Raw genomic sequence first — 26,212 nt, 5'->3', positions numbered from 1 at the left:
GATGCACCAGAGATCCTGACCACGATATGACCCGGTCAGGATCGCTGGTGCATCGCTAAATGGTCGCTAGTGAGCTGCCAGACAGGCAGATCTCAGCAGCGACGCAGCAGCGGTCGTTACTTACCTGTCAGACGCGGCGATGATGAAGTCCTCCGCCCGCGTCCACGCGTCGCTCGGACCAGGACGTTCTCGCGCGATCAGCGATAGCCAGCGGGGGAGCCGGTCGGAGGTAAGTATCACATGTAGCGACATCACTAGCAATATCGCTGCTGCGTCACAAAATCGGTGACGCTTTAGCAATATCGCTATGTGTAAAGCCCCCTTTAGTAAAAGTAAAAGTAACAACATGGACAGACAACAATATGACAATCCCCCAAAAAATGAAATTGTTTTCAAGCTGGTAGTCACATTCAATTACTCTCTCCTTATTCACCCTGATTCTTCTCTAGATTTGCATTCTCTTGTTTTGCTAGTGTCATTGTCACTACTGGCAACTTGAGGCCGTACCTGTGGCCCATTCAGGTGGCACAGGTAGTTTTGCTCCTCAAGGATAGCACAACTATATATGCTGTCACAAGGAGGTTTACTGTGTCTCAGTGAAGTGTGTAGAACATAGATACAGGACACAGGCTGTTACTTGAGAGCTAGACAGCGCCATACTGTAGAATGGCATAAACCAAGCCGTTATCTGCATTTTTATATCAGGAGGAGTACTTCCAGAGCCCTAACAAATGGTCTCAAATGGTTGATGGTATGCATGTTTCTGACAGATTTAGGTTCCATGAGTGTGGAATGAGCATCTGATATCCTGGAGGTGGACCTGTGCTTACAGCAAGGCACCATGAAGCTTGAATTTTTCAGGGAGCACTTGGAGGAGCCCTGGTGAATGTTATACTGCCTGCAATATTATTCAGCCTGACTGGTTTCAAGGTTGGTCAGTAATGATCTGGAGGATTGCAAATAACTTCATGGGATTGCCATTGGTAGTCTGGAATGAAATCCTTAGAGCCATTGTCAGATCTTACATTGGTTCAGTGGGCCCTTAGTTCCTCCTGAAGTAGGACAGTCCCTGGCCTCATGTGGCCAGAATGTGTATGCAGTTTGCATCCATTTTTTCAGGCTTTTTTTCATGAGTTTTTTTATTCTAGAAATCAAGTAGCGTAATCTTCTTACTCTCTCATTTTTTTATCTTTTTAAAAAGGTAAGCAAACAAATGCAACTTATGTATGGTGAAAAAATGGCTGTACTTGCTTTATGAGACACCAGTTTACATCAGTTTTACAACTGCAACATACAAGTTTTTTGTTTGAAATATAAAAACATATAGCTTTCAAAACTCGTAAAAATACGGTTTAAAACAAGCCTAAATTATGCAGTCTGCTATGTACTGTGAAACATACAAGTTGTAGTAGCTAAAGGATTGTATATTTTTAAGGAGTCACAATTGCAAAAATGATTTTAAGCAAATATACCAGTATTTGTCCATACTGCATAAATATACCAGTATTTGTCCATACTGCATATATAAAGAAATCTTGGTAACAGTTAGAAGACAAAGTTATAATATCTACTAACCTACTTTTTGCTTATTATAAAGCATGGCATGCAGGCAGGAAAGGAAAATATTTTCTTGCATTTCAAACATGGTCAAGACTTGTCCCTGTATCGTGGGTGATTTGTTTTTCTGTAAAAATTTTGTCCCTATGGAGCTACTGAGAAAGACACAATATAAATGTCATATACACTGCTCAAAAATAAAGAGAACACTAAAATACCACATCCTAGATATCACTGAATTAAATATTCCAGTTGCAAATCTTTATTCATTACATAGTGGAATGCATTGCGAACAATAAAACATAAAAATGATCAATGTATATCAAAATTAATATCCCACGGAGGTCTGGATTTTGAATGATGCTCAAAATCAAAGTGGAAAATCAAATTACAGGCTGATCCAACTTCAGTGGAAATGCCTCAAGACAAAGGAAATAATACTCAGTAGTAGCGTGTGTGGCCTCCACGTGCCTGCATGACCTCCCTACAATGCCTGGGCATGCTCCTGATGAGGCGGCAGATGTTCTCCTGAATGATCTCCTCCCAGACATGGATTACAGCATCAGCCAACTACTGGACAGTTTGTGGTGCTATGTGACGTTGGTGAATGGAACAAGACATGATGTCGTAGATGTTCTCGATTGGATTCATGTTTGGGGAACGAGCAGGCCAGTCCATAGCATCAATGCCTTCATCATGCAGGAACGGCTGACAAACTTCAGTCATATGAGACCTAGCATTGTCATGTATCAGAAAGAACCCAGGGCTCACTGCACCTGCATATGGGCTCACAATGGGTCTGAGGATCTCATCCCGGTACCGAATGGCAGTCAGGATGCCTCTGGCTAGCACATGGAGGGCTGTACGGCCCTCCAAAGAAATGTCTCCACACACCATTACTGACATATTTCCAAACAGGTCATGCTGGAGAATGTTGCAGGCAGCAGAACATTCTCCACGGGATCTCCAAACTCTGTCACATCTTTCACATGTGCTCAGTGTGAACCTGCTCTCGTCCGTGAAGAGCACAGGGCGCCAATGTCGAATCTGTCAATCTTGGTGTTCTCTGGCAAATGCCAATCGCCCTGCACTTTGTAAGACTGTAAGCACAGCACCCACTTGTGTACATGGGGTGCTCATACCACCCTCATGGAGTCTGTTTCTGACAGTTTGAGCATATACATGAATGTTAGTGGCCTGCTGGAGGTCATTTTGCAGGGCTCTAGCAATGCTCCTCCTATTCCTCATTACACAAAGGAGGATTTAGCGGTCCTGCTGCTGGGCTGTTTCCCTTCTAAAGCCCTATCCACATCTCCTGGTGTTCTGGCCTGTCTCCTGCTCTCTGCTCCATGCTCTGGATACTGTGCTGACAGACACAGCTACCCTTCTTGCCACAGTTCACAGTGATGAGCTGCCCTACCTGAGCAACTTCTGTCAGTTGTAGACACCGCCTCATACCACTGTACCTCTAGGGATGAGAGCAATGACAAAATGCAAAAGTGACCAGAGCAACAGAACCACCTTGTAGCTTGAACTAGCAGGAGTAGGAAACATTTGCTTGCACCTCTTAATTAATTTGGACCGCATTCTGTTAGAAGTAGGTTTGGAGGAGCGAGTTAGGAGAATAATCTCAGAAATCAATATATACAGGACACCGCACACTCCAGTCTTTAACTTTTCCAAATAAAGAATATTTATTGACTAGATCAATGTGTATCCAATAAATCCATGTGGATAGCTTGTAATTGCTGAACAATGTGACAAGTTGTGACAATCCAGCTGCTCCTGAACCTCGATCCTATTGTCACTAAAAGTAAAATAAACACACAAATGAATACTAAATATATACATTTCAAAGGTAATGTATGTAATATATAATACAAAATGACTTATAGAAAATCATTTGATGGGGGAAAAACATCCTGGATAAAAGATTGAAATATTCTTGGTCTACATAACATTTAGTCCCCTGCAGTAATTTACTGGTAAAGTAAAGCAATATCAATTGCTAAAAAACTTGGGTATGTAGGCATGGAGCATGATAGGGGTAATAATGATATTAGAAGCAGGATTACAAAGCCCAAGTACAACCCCAATTCCAGCAAAGTTAGGACGCTGTGTAAAGAATACAAGAATGCATTGATTTGCAAATCTCTTATCTCCATATTTTAGTTACAGCATCACATAAAACAGATCAGAAGATGAACACTGGACACTTTTCCATTTCATTTGAAAAAATTAACTCATTTTAGGCTAGGTTCAAATTTGCGGATGTCAGAGCTGCAGAGGGCTGCGAAGCTCCGCCTACTGCCGCACCTCCTCCATTCAGCTACGCCAATGTCTGCATGCAGCCTGCGTACCTATCTTTAACGTTGGGTACGCAGGCCATGCGGCTGCGTCTGCATGCGTCGTCTTGACGCTGCGGCGACTGCAACAAAATGCAACATGTTGCGTTCGACGCAGGTCGCCGCAGCGTCAAAACGATGCATGCGGACTCATCAGCATTCATCCGCATGGCCTGCTTACCCAGAAAGATAAGCTACGTTAAAGATAGGTACACAGGCCGCATGCAGACCTAGGCGGAGTTGAACAGAGGATGTGCGGCAGTGGGCGGAGCTTCACGGAGGAACTACGCAATCCTTCGCAGCTCTGACATCCTCAAATATGAAACCAGCCTTAGAAATTGATAGAAGCAACACAACTCAGTCTCATGTCTATCTTTGTACAGCATCCCATCTCCTTTTTACAACAGTCTGTAAACATCTGGGAATCGAGGAGAGCTATTCCTAGAGTTTTGGGAGACAAATCTTCTGCCATTCTTGTCTGATTCTAGCTGCTCCACAGTTGCCAGATTTTTTTACTTTATAATGCGTCAAATGTTTTCTATCGGTGATAGATATGGACTGCAGGAGGCCGGTTCATCACCCGAAAACTTTGTTCTACAGAGCCATGCTGCTGTGATGAATGCAGTACTGTATGTGTTTTACCATTGCCTTGCTGAAATATGCAAGGCCTTCCCTGAAATAGGCATTGTCTGAATGGAGCATATGTTGGTCTAAAATCCTTTATATAATGCTAAGCACTGATAGCGCCTTTGTAGATGTGTAAGGTGTCCATTCCATAGCATTCCACAGGCACTTATGCCTCCCCATATATCAGAGATACAATGTTTTGAATTGTTTGCTGATAACAAGCTGAATCGGGTGGGAATTTTAATTTTCTCAAAAGCCAGATGAGAGACCCTGATTCTTGTGAAGGACTGAACCAACCCACTTAACTTAATTCCAGTCAATATTAGGGGATACAAATGTAAAATAATGAGCAAAATTAAGTATGTTGAGTAGCAGCTACTGTTAATAAATGTTACGAGGGAGCTTATTGTAATCCAAGCCAGCATTTTGTGAAGTTTATAAATCATACTGCTCTAGTTATTCTGCCGTAAGAATAATTAACAGGTATAGAAGTAGCATAATATGATGTTCCCATAATTTCACAAAGGCAGTATGATGCCCCGACACACATCACTTACAGTATGATGCCACCTCATCCCCCACACATTGATGTTCCCCTAGCCCCCCCATCCACAATATGTTCCCGCTGCCCCCTCCCCCACACTGTTTGATGTCACACTCTCACACAGTACGTTGTCCCCTTAGCTTCCTTTATACAGTATGATGACCCTACAGCTGTGGTCATCATAGTTCCCATATTGTATGGTCACCATAGCACTGCACAATGTATAATGTCCCCACAGCCCCACACACAGTGAAAATTTCAGCTACAGTTTACACGCTAGGCTACAAGCCTCAACTAAGCTATGCTGATTTTTCAAAGAAATGTCTGAGCTGCCACAAAAAGATCACCAAAAGTTGCAACATTTTTGCTCAACTAACTCTGAAAAGTTTTGCTAAATTTAGAGCAGTTTTCTGGTGCAAGATCTTTGATGAATGGGGCCAGGTATGCCCTTCGGTATGGTCCTAAGCTGGCTCTGCACATTAATTGAAAATCGGTAGTATTAGACCAAACAGTCATATATCCAACGTACTCAGTCCTTCTTTCTCTTGACATCTGCTATCAGGTGAGAGTCAGGACACCTTCATAGACCAAGAGAGGAAGACTGGAAGAAGACAAAGCACAGATAGGGACTTAACTGGGAAACAGAGTTAGAATAGATAGCACAATTGCGCGCAGCAGGTTTGGGTTGTGTACACACAACCACTGATAACAAGGCTGCCGCAGCCACACGGAGCGATAAAAGCATAGGTGATGGAAAAAACAAATGGGTTAATTCTACACTGCCATTGGAGAAAGGATGACGGATCCCAATCTAATTATAATCTAATTATTACATATATAATGTACATGATAAAATCATGTTATTAGAGCAATAAACCACTATATATAAAGTGGTCTCAGCAGAGGCTTGCATTGTGATTGAATGTGAATAAAAATCCAAAGGCAATTGCAATCAGCCCACCTTGGTGCTCTAGAGTCTAGACGGCTCTGCTGGAGTTAGTTCAGTTGCTGTCAGCTTTATTCTCAAGGAGCATATATTGTATATGAGAAGAGCCATCAAGGTAAAAGTGCTGCCAACCAAAGGCTGGGTTCACATTGGCATACTTTATTTTACAGTGCGTATATGGACCACAATGCCTGGATTGACCACGGATTTCCCTACCTGGATCAAACCTTCCAACGCTAACATTCTATAATTCTATAATTCTACCTGAACTCATATGTTTCTATGAAGCTGTAAGTTCAGATCGGGAGACCTCCAGTCAGTCCAATCAATGAAATACACTCATGTGAACACACTAATGCAAATGGAAAATGTGGAGGGCTTTGTTGTAAAATGTTTTGTGCTTGTGTAACTTATTAATATGCAAATGTACCAGTGATGAGAGTTATTCCAACACATCTTTTTAGAAAGAAAAATGTAGGCTGCCCAACCTTTTTGTCCAGCCAAAAAAGAAAACAAAGCGATTTTTTTCACACCTCTAAATTTGGTTGCACCATTATTCTGCCAGCTACCACCATTCTCTGTTACCCCTTTCCCTGGATACAGTTGAGTGTCTGGCACCCAGATATCTTGGCTGTATATGGCCCAGAAATTCCTGATGGTTGTACTAAGTAAATGACATCAATCTGCTGATGACAATAGCATGATTTTAGGAATGCGGGCAAGGACAATAATGGGAGTTTCACGTTTGTTTTATTTTGTTTTACAATAATGTCAGTCAGAAAAAGGTGAAGTGGATTCTTCTTTTTCCATCATCCAATTGATGCACAGTAAATATAATGCCATTTGATTCATCTTTGGAAGGTATTGTGATCTATCCATTAGGAAACCTTGAAATCACTAGCCTGAATATATTATTGAAAGTGATTATATTTGACTCCTCATGCAGGAAGCTGCCATGTTTCTTTAGTTATTTTCCAGCTACACCCAACAACCTCACATCTGGTTTGTTAAGCTGCCAGAAACATTATTGGTATGTCATGGCATATTTTAAAGGCCAAAAACATGATGTCACACTAGGAGTACTGAAAAGATCTGGGTAGACTTTACAGGATTTATTTTCCAATCCTGTCTTGGAGGAAGTTTCTGTTTGGTGTGTATAATGGTTAAAGGGGAAAACGGTGCATCGAAGTAACTCTTCAGCGTAAGCGTTCCTGCACATGAAGAATAACGCTGTATCTACAGTTGAAACCAGAATTTTACATACATTTTATATATATATATATATATATATATATATATATATATATATATATATATATAAATAAAAAGACACATGCATTGTGGCAGGTCGGCACATGTGGGTTAAAGTCTCTGGGTGGTTTATCTAATATCTACTTACCATATATACTCGCGTATAAGCCAAGATTTTCAGCCCATTCTTTTGGGCTGAAAGTCCCCCTCTCGGCTTATATGCGAGTCATATTCGCCAGGGGGTCGGCGAGGTAGGGAGAGCGCGGGATTCAGATCAGTCTTGCCCTCCCTGGCACGTCTCTGCAATCCCCCCCGCTTCTCCCACGGTCTCAGACTCCTTCCTTAAGCGGTCACGTGGTACCGCTCATTAAAGTCATGAATATGCGCATATTCATGATTTTAATGAGCGCTACCATGTGACCACTGAAGGAAGGAGCCTGAGACCGTGGGAGAAGTGGGGCTGCAGAGACCGCGCCAGGAGGGGGTAAGTATATGCAATATTCACCTGTCCCCGGTCCACCGCTGCATGCCACTCTGTCCTGCGTCCTCTGGATGTGATGTTCAGGTCAGAGGGCGTGATGACGTAGTTAGTGCGCGCCGAGAGATCAGCAGCAGTGGAACGGGGACAGGTGACTATAGCATGTGCTGGGGCCCTGAGCCAGCGGTGACATCGGCACCTGTCCCCCATAGCGCGCCAATGTCCCCGCCTGCTCAGGACACCGGCACCTGGCCCCCAGCGACAAGAGGTGAGTATGTTTTTTTTTTGTATTTGCAGCAGCAATGGCAGCATATAGGGCATAATGTATGGAGCATCTTATGGGGGCATAATCTATGGAGCATCTTATGGGGCATAATCTATAAGCATTTTATGGGGCAGCATATGGGAGTACAATCTATGGAACATCTTATGAGGCATAATCTATGGAGGATTTTATGGGGCAGCATATGGGGGCATAATCTATGGAGCATCTTATGGGGCATAATCTATGGAGCATCTTATGGGGGCATAATCTATGGAGCATTTTATGAAGCATCTTATGGGGGCATAATCTATGGAGCATTTTATAGGGCAGCATATGGGGCATAATCTATGGAACATCTTATGGGGCCATAACCTTTATGGAACAGCATTATATAGGGTGTATTTTGTATGGAGCATCTTATGGGGCCCATCATGAACTGTATGGAGCATTATATGGGGCTCCTAATTCTATATGGATATTCAAAAACTCATGTCTCAATTAATCTTACTTTTATTGGTATCTATTTTTATTTTTGAAATTTACCAGTAGCTGCTACATTTCCCACCCTAGGCTTATACGTGAGTCAATACGTTTTCCCAGTTTTTTGTGGCAAAATTAGGGGGCTCGGCTTATACTCGGGTCAGGTTATACACAAGTATATACGGTACCTTGTAATGTCTTCAATTTCCTGTTCTGTCCAGATGTGTCCGGATCCTAGAATTCAAAGCGGCAGAAGTTCACCGACCGCCATATTGGGACACCCAAGTGATGGATGTCTCAATATAGAAACTGCTGGTGGTACCAGCCTCTTGCGCGGTTACACCAGCAGTACACCATCGCACCACACACACTGTATACGCTGTACGCACCACACACACAAACACACACTGTATATACCATACGCACCACACACACACTGTATAATGTACGCAGACTCTTGCGCGGTACCACCAGCGAAACACCGTCGCAGACACGCTGCTACCGGTATCAGTCGAATGATTCACTGCGCCTGCACAGAATTCGCGCAGGCACAGTAAATCAGACCGCAGCCATCTTTGTACAGGAGGAGCACATGTGCAGTTTTAATGTGACCGCTGCTATCTGTCTGCACAAACATGGCAGTGGTCTGATTTACTGTGCCTGTGTGAATTCCGTGCAGGCGCAGTGAATTATTCGGCTGATCCCAGCGGCAGATGCACAACGTGTCTACAGGCAGAGTAAGCCGGTCACATTAAAAGGGTTTTCCCACGAATGAAGGTTCATTTTAAAAATTGTCTATGTCTGACCATGTACGGCGCATACCACATCTCCTGGGCAGGGGAGGAAGCAAAAGACAATACTGACATTACAGCAGGGGATCACAGAGGATTTATTTTGTGAGGTAAAATATTTAACTGACTGTTTTTAAACAATATTTTACCTCACAAAATATATCCTCTACGATCTCCTGCTGTAATGTCAGTATTGTCTTTTGCTTCCTCCCCTGCCCAGGAGCTGTGGTATGCTCTGTACACGGTCAAACACAGACAATTTTTAAAATGAACTTTCGTTCGTGGGAAAACCCCTTTAAAAAGCAAATCTCAATGCCAACATCAAAAAAATACCAAGAATATACCATCAAAGAAATGGACGGCTATCCAAGTTACCACAGAAGCATGACAAACGGGATAGCACATGGGGTAGACAGGTCAAAGAAGAGAGCACAGACTGGAGAAGTCAGCACATGGGGAAAGAGAGTGGATAGGTGGGTGAGCACATGGGGGGAGAGATTCTCAACACTGCAAGGCCTGCGCCCATCGTGACATTACTGCCCTCCCGATGTAATAGCATCGGGCCTCCATCTAGTTGTATCATAAACCACAAAATTGTAACAGAAAAAAACAGCCTTTGTGGCTCAAAAGGAAACAAAATTCATAAACAGTCGCAGGTTCAGTTAAACTCTATTGCCGTGCGGGCCCACACGGCAATAGTTAGAAGCCGCCAGCCAATCGGCGGCTGGCAGCTGACGTTAGCACGCATGTCATTGTCATTCGCCAGCGAGTCCGTGCTTGAAATGCATGGAGCAAACATCGACGCAGGAAATCAGAATGGAGACATGGGGCAGGATGGAGACAGATGGGGCAGGGTCATGGGGCAAGATGGAGACAGATGGGTCATGGGGCAGGATGGAGACAGATGGGGCAGGATCATGGTGCAGCATGGAGACACATGGTGCAGGAACGTGGGGCAGGATGGATACGATGGAGACAGATGGAGCAAGATCATGGAACAGATGGGGCAGGATCATGAGACAGATGGGGCAGGATCTTGGGGCAGATGGGGCAGGATCATGGGATAGATGGGGCAGGATGTGACATAACATAAGGGCAGAATGGATACTCGTGAGGGCAGGATGGGAAAACATGGGGCCAGGTTAGGAGAACATATGGCTGGAGCCAGGAATGAGATACACGGGGGCCAGGATGGGGGATAGTATTACCATAGAGGCTAATTAAGGGATATTATTACTGCAGTGATGTGTTTATTTTATTTTTTGAGGATACTGTTTTAAATGGGGGGTAGCAGTCTTTTTAATGTGCAGAGCGACACTGTTGTCTTTTTTTCTTCATCTGGTGTTTTTTCTTCATCTGGTGTAGTGTAGATGTTGGGAAAAAATTAAGTAATGTGTTCTGCAAGCAGAGCTCTAGATAACTGTATTATTTCCTGCAGAGACGAGCCCTGTCTGGAAGAAGTGATGGCGGTCTGTGCTGGATGAAGATGAAAAGCAAAGATGAAGGACTTCACCTAGAGACATCACTGGTGAGTCAGTGTGTTACCTGTATACTATATACAGAGGTCCTGTGTATAATGTCACCAGTGATCACTGTATTACCTGGACATTATATGCAGAGCTCCTGTATATATTGTCACCGGTGATCACTGTATTACCTGTATACTATACATTATATACAGAGATCCTGTGTATAATGTCACTGGTGATCACTGTATTACCTGTACACAGACAATGCATACTAAGTACAGATCTCCTGTGTATAATGGCACTTATGGTGATATTAGTATTGTGTTTTTTTTATTAATGATCAGTATTGATCTGTAATTTTTCCAAGAGAAAGCGGTGGGACTGTGGATAGTTCGAAGGGTAGAGCCTGGGTGGAGTCTCAAGCAGCCCCCCAAAATTTTTCCAGTATTGGGCCCCAAAATTCCTAGTGGCAGCCCTGAATACGACACTAGAGTAAAACAGTCTAAAATGTTCCTGATCCGTCTATTTATAAATTGTTGGCGCCAATATTTTTTATGATTATTTGGCAGTATGTAAATTGATATTAGTAACTTCCGGACTGCTAGAAATATTCAATATCATACATGAACATTTCAAGATAAACCTGCTATTATACGATTTTACTTTCTCATGGTGAAGTGAAGGATGAGCCCATGGATGTTCTGAAAAAACGTGAAAAAAAAAGATAATAAAGATAATTTTGTAAGCAATATGTCTAATTAATAGTTTTATAGTTATCAAATAATAAATATTATCCCCATACCTGTAGTGCACAAAACCCACTGTACAAAGACCAATATTCCAATAGTACCACATACAAGAAATAAATATCATCACCACATAAAACTAACTGTACCAAAACCAATATACCAGATCCAAGAGACAAATTGTGCCACAATGTGACCACACTACATATTACCACCACATAGTGGCTGAATAATACCGCCGTACTAATAATTAATAAAAATCACAGTGCTGACACTAATATAACCTCCATAGTATAAGTGTATATCCATTTATATAGTACAGTCATGGCCAAAAGTTTTGAGAATGACACAAATATTAATTTTTACAAAGTCTACTGCTTCATTTTTTCTAATGGCAATTTGCATATACTCCAGAATGTTATAAATAGTGATCAGCTTAACAGCAATTACTTGCAAAGACAATATTTGCCTAGAAAATTAACTCTATCCCCCAAAACACATTTCAACATCATTGCAGCCCTGCCTTAAAAGGACCAGCTAACATCGTTTCAGTGATTGCTCCATTAACACAGGTGTGGGTGTTGTTGAGGACAGGGCTGGAGATCAATCTGTCATGATTAAGTAAGAATGACACCACTGGACACTTTAAAAGGAGGCTGGTGCTTGGCATCATTGTTTCTCTTCTGTTAACCATGGTTATCTCTAAAGAAACACGTGCAGTCATCATTGCACTGCACAAAAATGGCCTAACAGGGAAGAGTATCGCAGCTAGAAAGATTGCACCTCAGTCAACAATCTATCGCATCATCAAGAGCTTCAAGGAGAGAGGTTCCCTTGTTGCCAAAAAGGCTCCAGGGCGCCCAAGAAAGACCAGCAAGCGCCAGGACCGTCTCTTAAAAGTGTTTCAGCTGCGGGATCAGGCTACCAGCACTGCAGAGCTTGCTCAGGAATGGCAGCAGGCAGGTGTGAGTGCATCTGCACGCACTGTGAGGCGGAGACTCTTGGAGCAAGGCCTGGTCTCAAGGAGGGCAGCAAAGAAGCCACTTCTCTCCAGAAAAAGCATCATGGACAGACTGATATTCTGCAAGAGGTACAGGGAGTGGACTGCTGAGGACTGGGGTAAAGTCATTTTCTCTGATGAATCCCCTTTTCGATTGTTTGGGACATCTGGAAAACTGCTTATTCGGAGAAGACCAGGTGAGCGCTACCACCAGTCTTGTCTCATGCCAACTGTCAAGCATCCTGAAACCATTCATGTGTGGGGTGGCTTCTCAGCCAAGGGAATGGGCTCTCTCTCAGTCTTGCCTAAAAACACAGCCATGAATAAAGAATGGTACCAGAATGTCCTCCAAGAGCAACTTCTCCCAACCGTCCAAGAGCAGTTTGGCGATCAACAATGCCTTTTTCAACATGATGGAGCACCTTGCCATAAAGCAAAGGTGATAGCTAAATGGCTCAGGGAACAAAACATAGAGATTTTGGGACCATGGCCTGGAAACTCCCCAGATCTTAATCCCATTGAGAACTTGTGGTCAATCATCAAGAGACGGGTGGACAAACAAAAACCTTCAAATTCAGACAAAATAAAAGCATTGATTTTGCAAGAATGGACTGCTATCAGTCAGGATTTGATCCAGAAGTTGATTGAGAGCATGCCAGGGAGAATTGCTGAGGTCCTGAAGAAGAAGGGTCAACACTGCAAATATTGACTTGCTGCATTAACTCATTCTAACTGTCAATATAACCTTTTGTTACTCATAATATGAGTGCAATTATATTTCTGTATGTGATAAAAACATCTGACAAACACACATAAAAACCAGAGGGCAGCAGATCATGTGAAAATATAATATTTGTGTCATTCTCAAAACTTTTGGCCATGACTGTACAGGTAACTCCAGTGACTCACTGTCATCTCCAATTGAAGTAATTTTTTTATTTTCTTCTTCGTCCGGTGCAGACAGTTATGATGACACTTTTCAGGCACAATTCCTGTGAAAAATATAGCACACAAACATATATCTGATCACTTTTCAAGCACCCTCCCCATATTTTCCCCCAGTTCTTCAATACAGTAGTCATGTTCCCCCATATTTCCCTCATAGAGGAGTAATTATTGTGCCCATATACAGTAGAACCGCCTACAGTGTGGCACCCATACAGTGGTACTGTTCACCTATTATGCCCATCCATCTCTGTGGGTCCGACATAGTAGATAAATTTCTCTAACTGGCCCCATACATTAATGATGTCCCCTTATGTGGTCCCTCCATAATAATAATGTCCTTACATATGGCCCCCATATGTACCCCATATAATAATTCTGGCCCCAATACATTAATATTGGTTATTACGTGGTCCCCATGGTGCACTTACAGTGCTTGCACTATTTAAATGGAACCTGTCACCAGGTTTGGCCGATATAAGATGCGTCCACCATTTTTCAGGGCTTATCTACAGCATTCTATAATGCTGTAGATAAGACCCCAATCCGACCTGAAAGATAAGAAAAATAAGTTTTATTATGCTCACCCGGGGGGCGCTCCGGTCTGATAGTTGTCGCAGGTTCGCGTCCGGCGCCTCCTATCTTCTTATGATCGCCGCCCTCCTGCTTACTTCATGGTTCCTGGAAAGGTCAGAGAGGCCCAGCGCCTTCACACTGCAGTACTTTGCTCTGCCCTCAATAGGGCAGATAAGTACTCCTAGGCAGGAGCGCGATGTCGGGGAGCGATGAAGTAAGCAGGAGGGCGGCATTGCAAGAGGATGGGAGGCACCACCTTATCTTTGTGGTCGGATCGGGGGCTTATCTTATAGAATGCTGTAGAGAAGCTCTGAAAGGCAGTGGCCGTATCTTATAGCGGCCAAACCTGGTTACAGGTTCGCTTTAAAGAAAAATAACAACCTAAACCCTCTTTAGTAGAATGCATGATTAAGCATGAAATGAAGTTTGTTGCAGTGAAATATGCAAGCAAAAAAAAAAGAAACATCATATGCAAAATCCAAAGGAGTCCAGAATAAATCTGAAGGTGTTTTACTACTTGTAAGGCCTTAGAGACTTGAGGCAAGACTTATCACCTAATTGAGTATTGCTCTACCATTTATTTTTTCTTTGTTTTGTTTTTTGGAAGGTTGTTACTAGTAAAATGTTGCCATGTTATCTATGACATCATATGAAATAATTAGTGAAATGTAGATTATGTGCAGTTTCTCACTAGGTTTAAGTAAGAAACTGCCCCTGCTCCCTTGCCCAGTGGCTCAATCCTCTTCCTTTGTTTGCTGGCTGACTTCTTGCTCCACACTTACTTTACTTACTTTGAGACATCAGAGGAGGCACAATAATTTCACACCGGTATCAGGTTGACATCATTACATTGGAGTGCTCTGCAGCTGCAGGGCCCTGATGGGACGATGGCTGTAGTATAAGTGCAGGGCAAGGAGCCAGCAGCTCTCTGCTCCACAATAGTTTTTACAACTGGAGGTGCACCCTCTGACGTACGTCCTGTTGAATATAGCTGAAGGGGCTCACTCTCCCATGTCTCTGCTCATAGATCTCTCCTGCTTGGCAAGGAAACCACGTGACTTTCATACAATGACAAGTCTGTGTTAGAGGGTCTCTGTTGGCAGAGTCTGATGCAGGAAGATACTTAGAGAAACTCATAAGCTCTTTGTATTTTGCTTTATGATCATAGTATGATCACTACTTGAAGAGAACATGGAGGGACTATTTTGGGGTTTGGTATAGTGGAATGAAGGGCTGCTAAGGAATTGGGGATCCTAAGCTTGGTTGGTGGTGTGGTAAGACTGCTATGAAATTTAGAGGAAGAATTAAGATGGGGACTGACTGCTTTGACTTTTAGCAAAGAAGTACAGCAAGCTAAGATGACTGAGGAAGTGTACAGGAAAAAGAAACCCAAACCTACAACCTCCAGTGACTTTTAAGTCTCATCTTGCAGTGCATGCTAAAGTTATTTGAATCTTTTTAAATAAATGTGAGCAATCAATCTTCCGCCAGATTTGTGGAGCTGATCATACAGCATGTCATTACTGGCTCATACCTTGTGGAACTGGCTCCAAGAAGTGGCTAAGATTTGTCCAGCTCTGAAATAAGGCCAAGTACAAAGATATATTTTACCTGATGTTTCTGTAATCCAGATAATGATTTATGGTATGAGATTTAACTTCACAGACTTTGTTATACAGCTTCTTTATGTCCTAGTGATACAATAGCTTGACACTCAAATAGCCGATTATCCACAAGGAGATGAATGTTGAGAGAATTGCTCTAGAAAGGCTTGCTGTCATCTGCTAAGCACTGGTTGAGTTGAAGATCACCAGCAGCTGCTCCAAACTTGGTATTAGGTTGCAGGCACATTAACTAATCTTTTGTTCCTTTCTTTCCTATTTACAGCGACCATTAGAGAAACCTGATGGTTTGGACGTATCAGATCAAAGCAAGGAGCACCCCCAACATCTGTGCGAAAAGTGCAAGGTCCTTGGCTATTACTGCCGTCGTGTCCAGTAAACAGCACACAGATCCTTGGCCAGAGGGCGGAAGCATAATAAGGGAATGGCAACGACACAGTGACTAGCGTATACACTAATAATATGCCTTATGAGTATTAGAATGTAACATTCTTCCTGTGTATGTGTACTATTTGTATTTATGAAGTATTACGGCTGTTTAACTGTTAACAGTTGTCATTTGCCTCCAGATTTTCCCCATTTTTCTGGGGTTTAAAAACTTGGGAACTGGATATTTGATAATGCAGTTATTGGTAATTAATCTTTCTAGAGGTATATTAATTATCAAAATATTTTGTCTTCCTTTCCATGTAAAATGGATACAAATCAGAATGTATGCTGTAACAGATACTTATAGATACAAAACAATTTGTATATTCTTTTTATAGAACAAAATCCATTGGCTAAATGTTTTCAATTGCTGTAAGGTTGGGTTCTCATGTGCCGTTTGTGAGCGAAACAGTATAGCGAGTACAAAAGAGAAAATCATTTTTAATATTTACTTTCTAAGCTGCTTGTATTAGACCAGCCTAAAAAAACAATGTTGAGACAATGCAGTCTCTCTGCAGCCTGACTTCACCGTTCCAATCATTGGTCAATGAGAACTATTTATTGGTCAGCAAATGAGATCACTTCCAGTTACCTTTGCTAATATCTTTTTTCTGCCCGCATGGGTGTGAAGCATTTTGTGTTCTTAGCATGTTTCGTATCCTCACTGGAAACTTTATTTAAAGTTTTCTGTTCTCATTCCCTTTCTGGCTTTTTGGAGGACATTATTTTTTTGTTTTGAACTGACTGCAAACAAAATCTGGATGCAGATGACAACATTAAGTTACCAATAATAAAATACCTACTCCTATTTCCGGGAATTAGGGGACTATTGTTTACATGTACTTTAGCCTTTTTGCTACTGGAAAAATTCAAGGAGATGTCCACAGCAGCAGAAGGGTTTAGAATGACAAAAATCTGGCCCAAACACTGATAAGACGAACACACGGCAAACTGTAATGTTGTGTCAGACAGAAACAATGTTACTTGTTGTGTCTCTCTAACTTATTCTTCTTTGGGCCAAAAAGCACACATAAAACGATAACTGTGAATATGGGGGTGTCCATGGATGAAAATTGTCTCATATCCCTGAGCTACAAGAAGTATTTATAATTGTTCTTTATAAGCCACTTTGTAGATTTTTGTTTCGTGTCTGTGTATTTTTTATTGTTGTGTACTGGATTCTTCCTATTTGCCAAACCTGGGCTGATATTTGGGAAAAACTTGCTCATCAAGATCCTTAGCTTTATACTGTTCCCAGGCAGTCACTACTTCATTGCACGTTGATACTTTTCGCTCAGCATTGTCCCACATCTCAATAGAAGAAAACATAGGAGGGATTTTATAAACTGTGGAAAGCTGCCAAACACTGTAAGAGACAGCACTGCACATTATTTTCTATAGGACAGAGTTGAAGGGTTTAAAAAGAGAACGCTCAAGTATCTTAATAGTAATCATCGTGAGCCATATTCTGCTGCACTGAAGGCCTTGTTACCTAATGCAGCTGAAATAGAAGACCTTAAGGCTGCGTTCATATGTGCAGTATTTGGTCAATAGTTTACATCAGTATTTGGTCAATCGTTCACATCAGTATATGTAAGCCAAAATCAAGAGTGGAACAGTTGGAGAAAAAGTATAATAGAAACCCGTCACCACTTCTGCATTCTTCTCCCACTCCTGGTTTTGGCTTACAATTACTGATATAAAATACTGACCAAATACTGATTGTGTGACTGTGGCCTATGATTGCCCAATCACACAGAAGAGAACAGTTCATCTTCACTGTAAATCTTGAAATTTAAAATTCTAATTTGGTTCCTTCACTTTCTTTGTTATCACATACTCATCATTATATATATTTTTTTACTCTCAGACTAGCACCCTTCTAGATTTATCACTGCTCTTCCATATTGGACAACTCTCACTTATATTAGAGATCTACAACCAGGAATGCTTTGAGTACAGATCGCACGCATTGATTCTCTGTTGATCACAACAGTACAAAACCCGAAGTTTGTCAATGAAAATAGTAATTATAAGGGCCAACAGGTCTACACTTTCTGCAGCTTTTCTTAGCAGCAATATAATGGTACGGTACAATGTTTACTTGACTTGATACATATTCTTGCTACATTACTGATTTATGTTAAATTGCTCAGAGGCTGGTGCTTTAAATAATAACTATTAATGTTGAGCAAAGATGGTGGAGATATGCAAGTGCAGGTAATAATGATGACCAATAATTGTGGTCACCACTATATTCTGGTTTGGCAGAAGAATGTTATTGTGTGAAAGGAGCATATCCATAGTTTTACCAGTGGAGACAAATGTTGGACTGGGAATGCCGTACCTTGTTTTAGAAAATAACACTAGTAAAGTCATTGAGACAGAACGCGCTCCTAAGAGTTAATATGAGTAATGAATAAGTTATACAAGCAATATAAGAGTTACTGATAGGCTTAGAGCTTCATTCCTTATACGAAGTCTTGCCATTTTACTCACAACCAGGCTTTGATTGGTCATGCTTTCTCGAATTTTTGTGGCTTTGTTCTGTCCTTGATATTTGACATGAGCAATAACCATTATGTATTGATGATGCATGGATTAAAAATCTTCATCAAAACACACACAATAATATACAGACACCGGTACCGTGCAAAGGTTTTAGGTAGGTGTGAAAAATGTGAAATACTGCTGCAAAAGTAAGAGGGGTTTTATAAGTAGAAGTGTTAAAAGACAAAGTGAGTGAGCAAAGAGAACTCTAAATCAAGTCAGTATTTGGTGTGACAGCATTTATCTTCAAAACTGCTTCAAAGCTTCAGACACCCATTGCAGTGGCTTATCGGCCTGCAGAACAAAATGATTGGGTTTTTTTTAAATCAGCTATCTGGGTAGAATGGGTAGGCCCCATACACTTTAAATGATTGTTAGGTTCTCCCAACAATAACATGTATGGGAGCCTTTGATCGTTCACACTACATAATCTTTTTATAGTCTCCCACTCTCCGTGAATTCTGTGGAACAAACGCCGTGATAAAAGCCCATAAAAATTACACAAAGTAAAAAAAACACTATCATGCATGAACACTGGAAACATGCTCGCATAGAAAATTGAATGTACACGTGAAACTGAGCAATTTTCTTCATTTTGGATAATTCTGGTTGTAAAAATCAGATTACAGATTTCTCTAATATCTCCAAATAATATAAAAGCACCTGACCAAGAGATAATGGTGTTTTATAATCGACCTGTCTTTTATAGTATCAAAGGCTGAACAATAAAAAGCCAACCTGGTTGGTATATCTTGGCATAAATGGGGAAAGGCATGGACTATAGGGTTAAACAAATCATGTGGAGAGATCTGGTAATTCTGTTTGGACAACACATAAGGGTAAAGCATCCTATATAATGTGTATGGGGCATCCAGACTGCCAGCTGATGATCTTTTTGTTCTCAGCAAATTAGACAAGAGCACTCGTCAGAGGAATCAGGAGAGATGGCTGCCGGCCAAATGATCGGCTGAACCACCATTCGTCCAACAGCTGCCTGTTGTGTATGAGGAGACCTCTTAGGCTTTGAAACGTTAGTTAATGATAGTTAGTGATATGTGAAAGATTATTACATACCTCATTCCAGCTGATCGGCTGAGCTGTCAGGGAATCGGAGAGATAGAGCATGTTCTGTTAGGATATGAGCATCAGATCTGTCTTTTGTGTCTCAAAGATGAATAAGCATTCTGAACACATATATAATAAGAACGATGGATTTATGACTGATCTAGCTCATTTCTAAGGAAGATACTGGCAAGTATTACATATATGGTTGGGATTTGCAAAGAATAAGTTGGTTTGAAAAGAGGTTGGTTTAGCTGATGTAACAGCCCTGCCCAATTTAGCTCATTTTTAAGCAGAACTATATCCTGCAGTGTTTGGTCTTTTGATCACATTTCTACTGTAGTGTTATTAGATTTTTTTTTTCATAAAGAACATCGGTTAAAATACGCATCATAACTGAATGTCTGAACAAGCCCTTAAAGTTCCAGGTTTGTTGGTCTCTCAAGAACTAATACAACTCAATTCTTGCATGGCACCGTGCCGTACTTTGTCCGGTGAGACAATCAGGCTGAGAATTGTCCCGGTATTGTCCGCTATCACCTGTACTTTTGAGAAGTACTCCGTATCCCAGAAGGGTTTTTTTGTGATTTTTGTCTCTTTTCCTAGATTATGAGAATCAGGCATCTCATGGCCATCTCAATTATGCCTAAAAATATAATCATTTTGTCAAATAAAAGAATATTTCCTGCATATGAAGAGAAATATAGAAGGGCATATTAATCCTATCGAGGGTCCCACCCTCTAATAACCACCGCGCTCTAATAATAGTGCTTTGTAAGAGCAGCTCTAGGGAGCTCGAGGTGTCCATGTATTACCAGGGGAGCCATTCGTCCAAATTGCTGCCATGTAATACTACAGCGGTAGCTGAAAAAGAGATCCTATATCCTGCTTTTTACAGCAGCACAAGCAGACAGGTGGTAGCATTCACAGACTAGCACTGGAGATTAAGAGAGTCCGAAAAGACCCCTGCTCAATATGGTAACTAGATCTATTAACGACAAGTGGAGTTGCTTGGCCACGTAACAGATTTTGCCTTCATGCTTAGGTGCCTTCACTTATTGTACTGATTGGTATAACCATTGTCAGAGGACAGATAATATCTCTAAATGACTTTAGTGGGTAATAGATGGTATATTAAGCTGGCCATGTGGCGAAATACTGACTACTGCCAATCATCAGAATAGCTTGGTGTTACACGGAGAGTCTTAAGAATGGACGGATGCCCACTGTGAGACCTCTGAACATATATATGGTCTTTATAATCTTCATTATATATACTAGATAACCAGTTTTAGAGATGACATACCTCAGTGCCATATTGGGTCAGCTTATTTTGTTCCAGGCATAGTCAACTGTGACCAGATTATTTGGGAAAACCCCACTCCTGTGAGTGGTACTCCTTACATAGGTGCAGGGATGGATTGCCAAATGGGTGAGGCAGTATACAATGGATGGATATATATATATATATATATATATATATTTATATATAATGATTTCAGGATTCTCTCATGTACGTATTTTCATTTTCCAATTTAGTGTTTGCATATAGTTTACCATGGTTTCCAGAAGAGCTGCTGGAGAGCAGCAAGCAATCGTAGTTCGCTGCAAGGTTTCATCCAAGCCATTGATCTTTCCTCTTGTATTTAGACTGTTAAGTATTTGAAAAGACATATCCCGTTATCCAAATTTATTTTTGTGTGTATCTTGTATGATATTTCAAAAGGGACAATCGTATATTTTCTATTGTTTAACCAGATTTCCAATTTTGCTTGCAGATACCTATTTATACCCAGTATTACTTGACATAGCATATCTGTTATGTTTTTTTTTTATTATTATTATTCTTATTTTAAATCTATGTGTGTATTTTGGAAAAAGAAACAACTTTGTAGATGTTAAATTTTATTTAAAACTAGCTTCAATTAATGATCTGATAAAGGAACAGTTTGCAACAGTGTTTTATTCTGTATATATTTTGGGGCCTATCTGTTTACTAGAACATTTCAAGGTATTTTTTTTTTCTTTTTCTTAAAATATGTTGAAACTTTTTAAAGGGCCTTTATATTTCTCTATTTGAACACTAATGAAGAAGAGGTTTTTTTTTGTACCGATTTTAGGATTTATCCTATAGGAAATATTTATGGAAGATTTTGTTCTGTTTGTTATTATTTTAATGTTTGTATAAAGTATGTAACCAAATGTCATCGAGATGAACATATTATCTGCAGAAAAGTATAATATTAAAGTTGGTAAATAATTTCTAAAGAAAGACCTTTACCTTTTATGTAAGTGATATGTTATTGTTGTTTTAATGCCTATTATTCCTAATTCTAATGAATGGACATATTATCAGAGCAGGCCAAGTGTTTGCTGCCAACGCTGCCTTTATGCATTGTATCGAATATGTGGAAGCTTTTGAAGATTTAGGTTTTAATTACTAAAAAAATGGCTCTTAAAAAGGGAAACTTTTATGTAGTTTGCAATGTTAAGATGTTATGCTGTGATTAAAATGTTTCTTAATATAAACTGTAGGAAAAGATTTTCAGTTTTAAACCATCATAGATGTCAGATATTCCATAGTCAGTCCAGCTGGACATTATGGGTTCAGAGGCTTTTTAGAGTCGAGCATTCATTTATCATATAGAGTCTGATTTGCATTATATAACATGGAGCAATGATGTCAGCATCAGCCACATTTACTAAGGAGCAGGTATACATAGAGCCAAGGAGCGCCATAGAAAAATACTAAATGGTGCCACGGCTTGTACTAGTCCATGCAGAAACACCCTTCCATCCCGGGACAGGAGGAGGGCATACAGCTTGTTATCCCATTCCTCCTTCTATCATTCTTTGTAATTAAAAATGGTGCCATCTACTTGTCTTTTTCTCCTTACTTGTTTGCCAGTTTCGCTGTGCTTCTGATTAAAAAGCCTTGTGAGGGTTTTCACAGATTGGCAAAGGTTGAAAAGTGGAATCTTCTTTCATTCCCTCTGCTTGGTCTTCTCAGGAATGTTTGCTCATGGAGGGAACATGCAGGGACATTACCTGCCACTTGTGTGGTCGGTTATATTTGGACTAATATGACAATAGTTTAGCAAAAAGCAGATGCCAAATGGAAGTTAATATGAGTATGCGCAATGGTGAAAATAAGTATTTGATGCACTGCCAATTTTGCAAGTTTTCCCACCTACAAAGAATGGAGAGGTCTGTAATTTTTATCATAGGTACACATCAACTGTGAGTAACAGAATCTAAAAAAAATAAATCCAGAAAATCATATTATATGATTTTTACATAATTAGTTTGCATTTTAATGCATAAAATAAGAATTAGATACACTAGAAAAACAGAACTTAATATTTGGTACTGAAACCTTTGTTTGCAGTTACAGAGGTCAGATGTTTCCTGTAGTTTTTGACCAAGTTTGCACACATTGCAGCAGAGATTTTGGCCCACACCTCCATACAGATCATCTCCAGATCTTTCAGGTTTTGGCGCTGTCGCTGGACGAATTGAGTTTCAGCTCCCTCCAAAGGTTTTCTATTCTGGAGACTGGCTAGGCCACTGCAGGACCTTGAAATGGTTTTTATGTAGCCACTCCTTAGTTGCCCTGGCTGTGTGTTTCAGGTCATTTTCACACTGGAAAACCCAGTCAGAACCCATCTTCAATGCTCTTACTGAGGGAAGGAGGTTGTTGGCCAAAATCTCACTATATATGACCCCATCCATCCTTCCTTCAATACTGTGCATTCGTCCTGTCCCCTTTGCAGAAAAGCACCCACAAAGTATGATGTTTTACCCGCCATGGTTCATGGTTGGGATGGTGTTCTTAGGGTTGTACTCATCCCTCTTCCTCCAAACATGGAGAGTGGAGTTGATGCCAAAAAGTTCTATTTTGTTCTCATCTGACCACATGATGTTCTCATGTGCCTCTTCTGGATCATCCAGATGGTCATTGGTGAACTTCAAATGGGCCTGGCCATGTGCTGGCATAGCGTGTTACTGAGCCTGTTGTCCCATCTCCAGGTCATTGACCAGTTCTAGGCTGATTCCTGACCTTTCTCAGAATCATCCTTACTCCACGAGGCGAGATCTTGCATGGAGCCCTAGACCGAGGAAGAAATAGTTATCTTGTGTTGCTTACATTTGCTACTAATTGTGCCAACAGTTGTTGTTTTCTCACCAAGCTGCTTGCCTATTGTCCTGTAAGCCATCCCAGCCTTGTGCAGGTCTACAATTTTGTCCTTGATGCCCTTAGATAGCTGTTTAGTCTTGGCCATGGTAGAAAGGTTGGAGTGTGATTGAGTGTGTGGACAGGTGTCTTTTATACAGGTAACGAGTTCTAAATGGTGCAATTAATACAGATAATGAGTGCAGAGTAGGAGCGCTTAACGAAAAACTAACAGGTCTGTGAGAGCCAGAATTCTTGCTGGTTGGGAGGTGATCAAATACTTATTTCATGTAATAAAATGCAATTTAGTTATCTAAAAGTAGTACAATGTGATTTCTGGTTTTTATTTTTCAATTCTGTCTTTCACAGTTGAAGTGTACCTACGATAAAAAATTACAGATCTCTCCATTCTTTGTAGGTGGGAAAACTTGTAAAATCGGCAGTGTATCAAATACTTATTTTCCCCACTGTATGTAGGTTATTCCCATAGAGACAGACATCTGCATAGGAGCTGTAAATAGTTGCAAATTTGTACATATAAATGCCCTAACACACCACAGTGCAAATAAAGTAAATGTGCCTTGGACTGCATACAAACAGATGCAGGTTTTTTTCTTTATGGTGCGTCAATAATTTAAAACTGTAATTTGAGCCATGTGAAAAGTTTTTTTTAGATGGCATTGGACTATTACAGCAATGTAAAACTCCTTGGTAGTAAAGAGCCACAATAAAATATGAGGCCTTAGTCTTTTACATCTTTGCATGCCTCAACTATAGGCGCATACAGCCGAAAATGATGTACGGCACTGCACACATTAACTCCATCTGCATCTTTATAGTTAATGTCCCGGTCAGCACAAATACCCTAATCTTGTTTTGTGGGGTTTCAGATGTAAGCCCCGAAGAAGACACTGAATTTAGGGTAAAACGTGATGTGAATCCTGCCTTAGTCTTTATACATCTTTCACACATTGTGGATATGTGTGTAATGAATAAATAACAACATTAATGTAAAAGAGAAGTAAATGATTGCCTTGAACTTTTCTCTCCATATATATGATAGTAATGTTTGCTTTGACAACTAATCTAAAAGCTCCATGTTACATAGTTGGAATCTTTTCTATATCGTTTTCCTTAAGTGCCAAGTTTTAACTGTAAACACTAATAAAAGAACTGGATGGTGGAGCCAGTGTCTTGCCATGGTTTGTAAGAGACACTTAATTTAGTACTGCCACTAGTTACAGCAATAATGTAAGCACTAATGGAAAGTATATGTTAGTATGTATAACAAAGAATGTAGACAGGTGGACAATACTCATATATTCTGACTTTGTGATTGTACTATTTTAAAATGTATAGACTAAATAAACTGTTACTGGGTAACCATATGTAGCGCTAAAAAGGATGGGAGGAGCTCAAGATCCAGAAGCCACAAAGTGACGAGATCTGGATTTGGCTCTGTTCCCATATTGGCATTCCGAATTGTGCCTTAAATGCTTTGCCTTCTTTGTAGTGCTCTATTTTAACTAATAATTACATTTTTCAAAATAAACTGTGTCTTGTGTGGTTTTTTTGGATTTGGCTGATGTGTTTGATTGCTTCACACACAGGAGTCTGCACTGCCTTATGTATAGCTGGCCATATGAAATAGATAGCTGTCATCCAGCTGATGTCTGTCTCTCGCAACACCCCCTTACACAGGAATGTTTGGTGGGGCCGATCTTTCTTGTGTTCTATATGAGTATCATCTGTGAATATATTATTCCGCCACTGAACAAAAGCACCAGACAATTAAATTCCATCTAGTGCTGAACAAGTATATTCTTTGCTCGGGTTTGTCCTCCCGAGTATTTGGATGTGCTCGGAGATTTAGTTTTTGTCACCGCAGCTGTATGATTTGCAGCCTCTAGACAGCCTGAATACATTTGGGGATTCCCTAACAAACAGGCAACCCCCACGTTTTCAGCCTGTCTAGGAGCCACAAATCATGCAGCTACGTCGACACAAGCTAAATCTCTGAGCACATCCAAATACTTGGAGGACACCCGAGCATACTCAGCCCCCTGAGGAAGCCCACGCGAAACGCGCGTTGGGGCTGCATGGTCTGACCATTTGCAAAGGACTCATTTGGGTGAGACTTTTTCTTAGCATTGGACTTTTTATTTGAGGCATTTTGGATATATATAATAAAAGTGGCAATATGCTGCATGTCAGCTGCACCCGGGGTGACATATATGTCCTTTTATGCTATTGTCTGATACTAAGTTAATGTTGCAATAGTAAATACAGTCATGTTTGTAATATGATGTTTTATATGGTCTCTATATTCCTGGTCCATTTATTATCATAAATGTG

At 40.8% G+C, this 26,212-nt stretch overlaps 1 protein-coding gene across 1 annotated transcript in view; it reads left to right on the top strand.

Moving 5' to 3' along the window:
* ZCCHC24 (zinc finger CCHC-type containing 24) overlaps positions 1 to 25,409 on the top strand; it is a 204,455-nt gene extending 179,046 nt beyond the window's left edge. Inside the window, exon 4 of the mRNA XM_073574766.1 lies at positions 15,908 to 25,409. Within this exon, the coding sequence (XP_073430867.1) occupies positions 15,908 to 16,021 (114 nt within the window). The 3' untranslated portion in view covers positions 16,022 to 25,409. The remainder of the gene's footprint in view (positions 1 to 15,907) is intronic.
* The last annotated feature ends 803 nt before the right edge of the window (positions 25,410 to 26,212 follow it).

Source organism: Dendrobates tinctorius, unplaced genomic scaffold, assembly GCF_039654945.1.
Source record: "Dendrobates tinctorius isolate UK_male_01 unplaced genomic scaffold, ASM3965494v1 ptg000040l, whole genome shotgun sequence".
Taxonomy (NCBI): Eukaryota; Metazoa; Chordata; class Amphibia; order Anura; family Dendrobatidae; genus Dendrobates; species Dendrobates tinctorius.
This window is presented reverse-complemented; position numbering and strand designations above follow the sequence as displayed.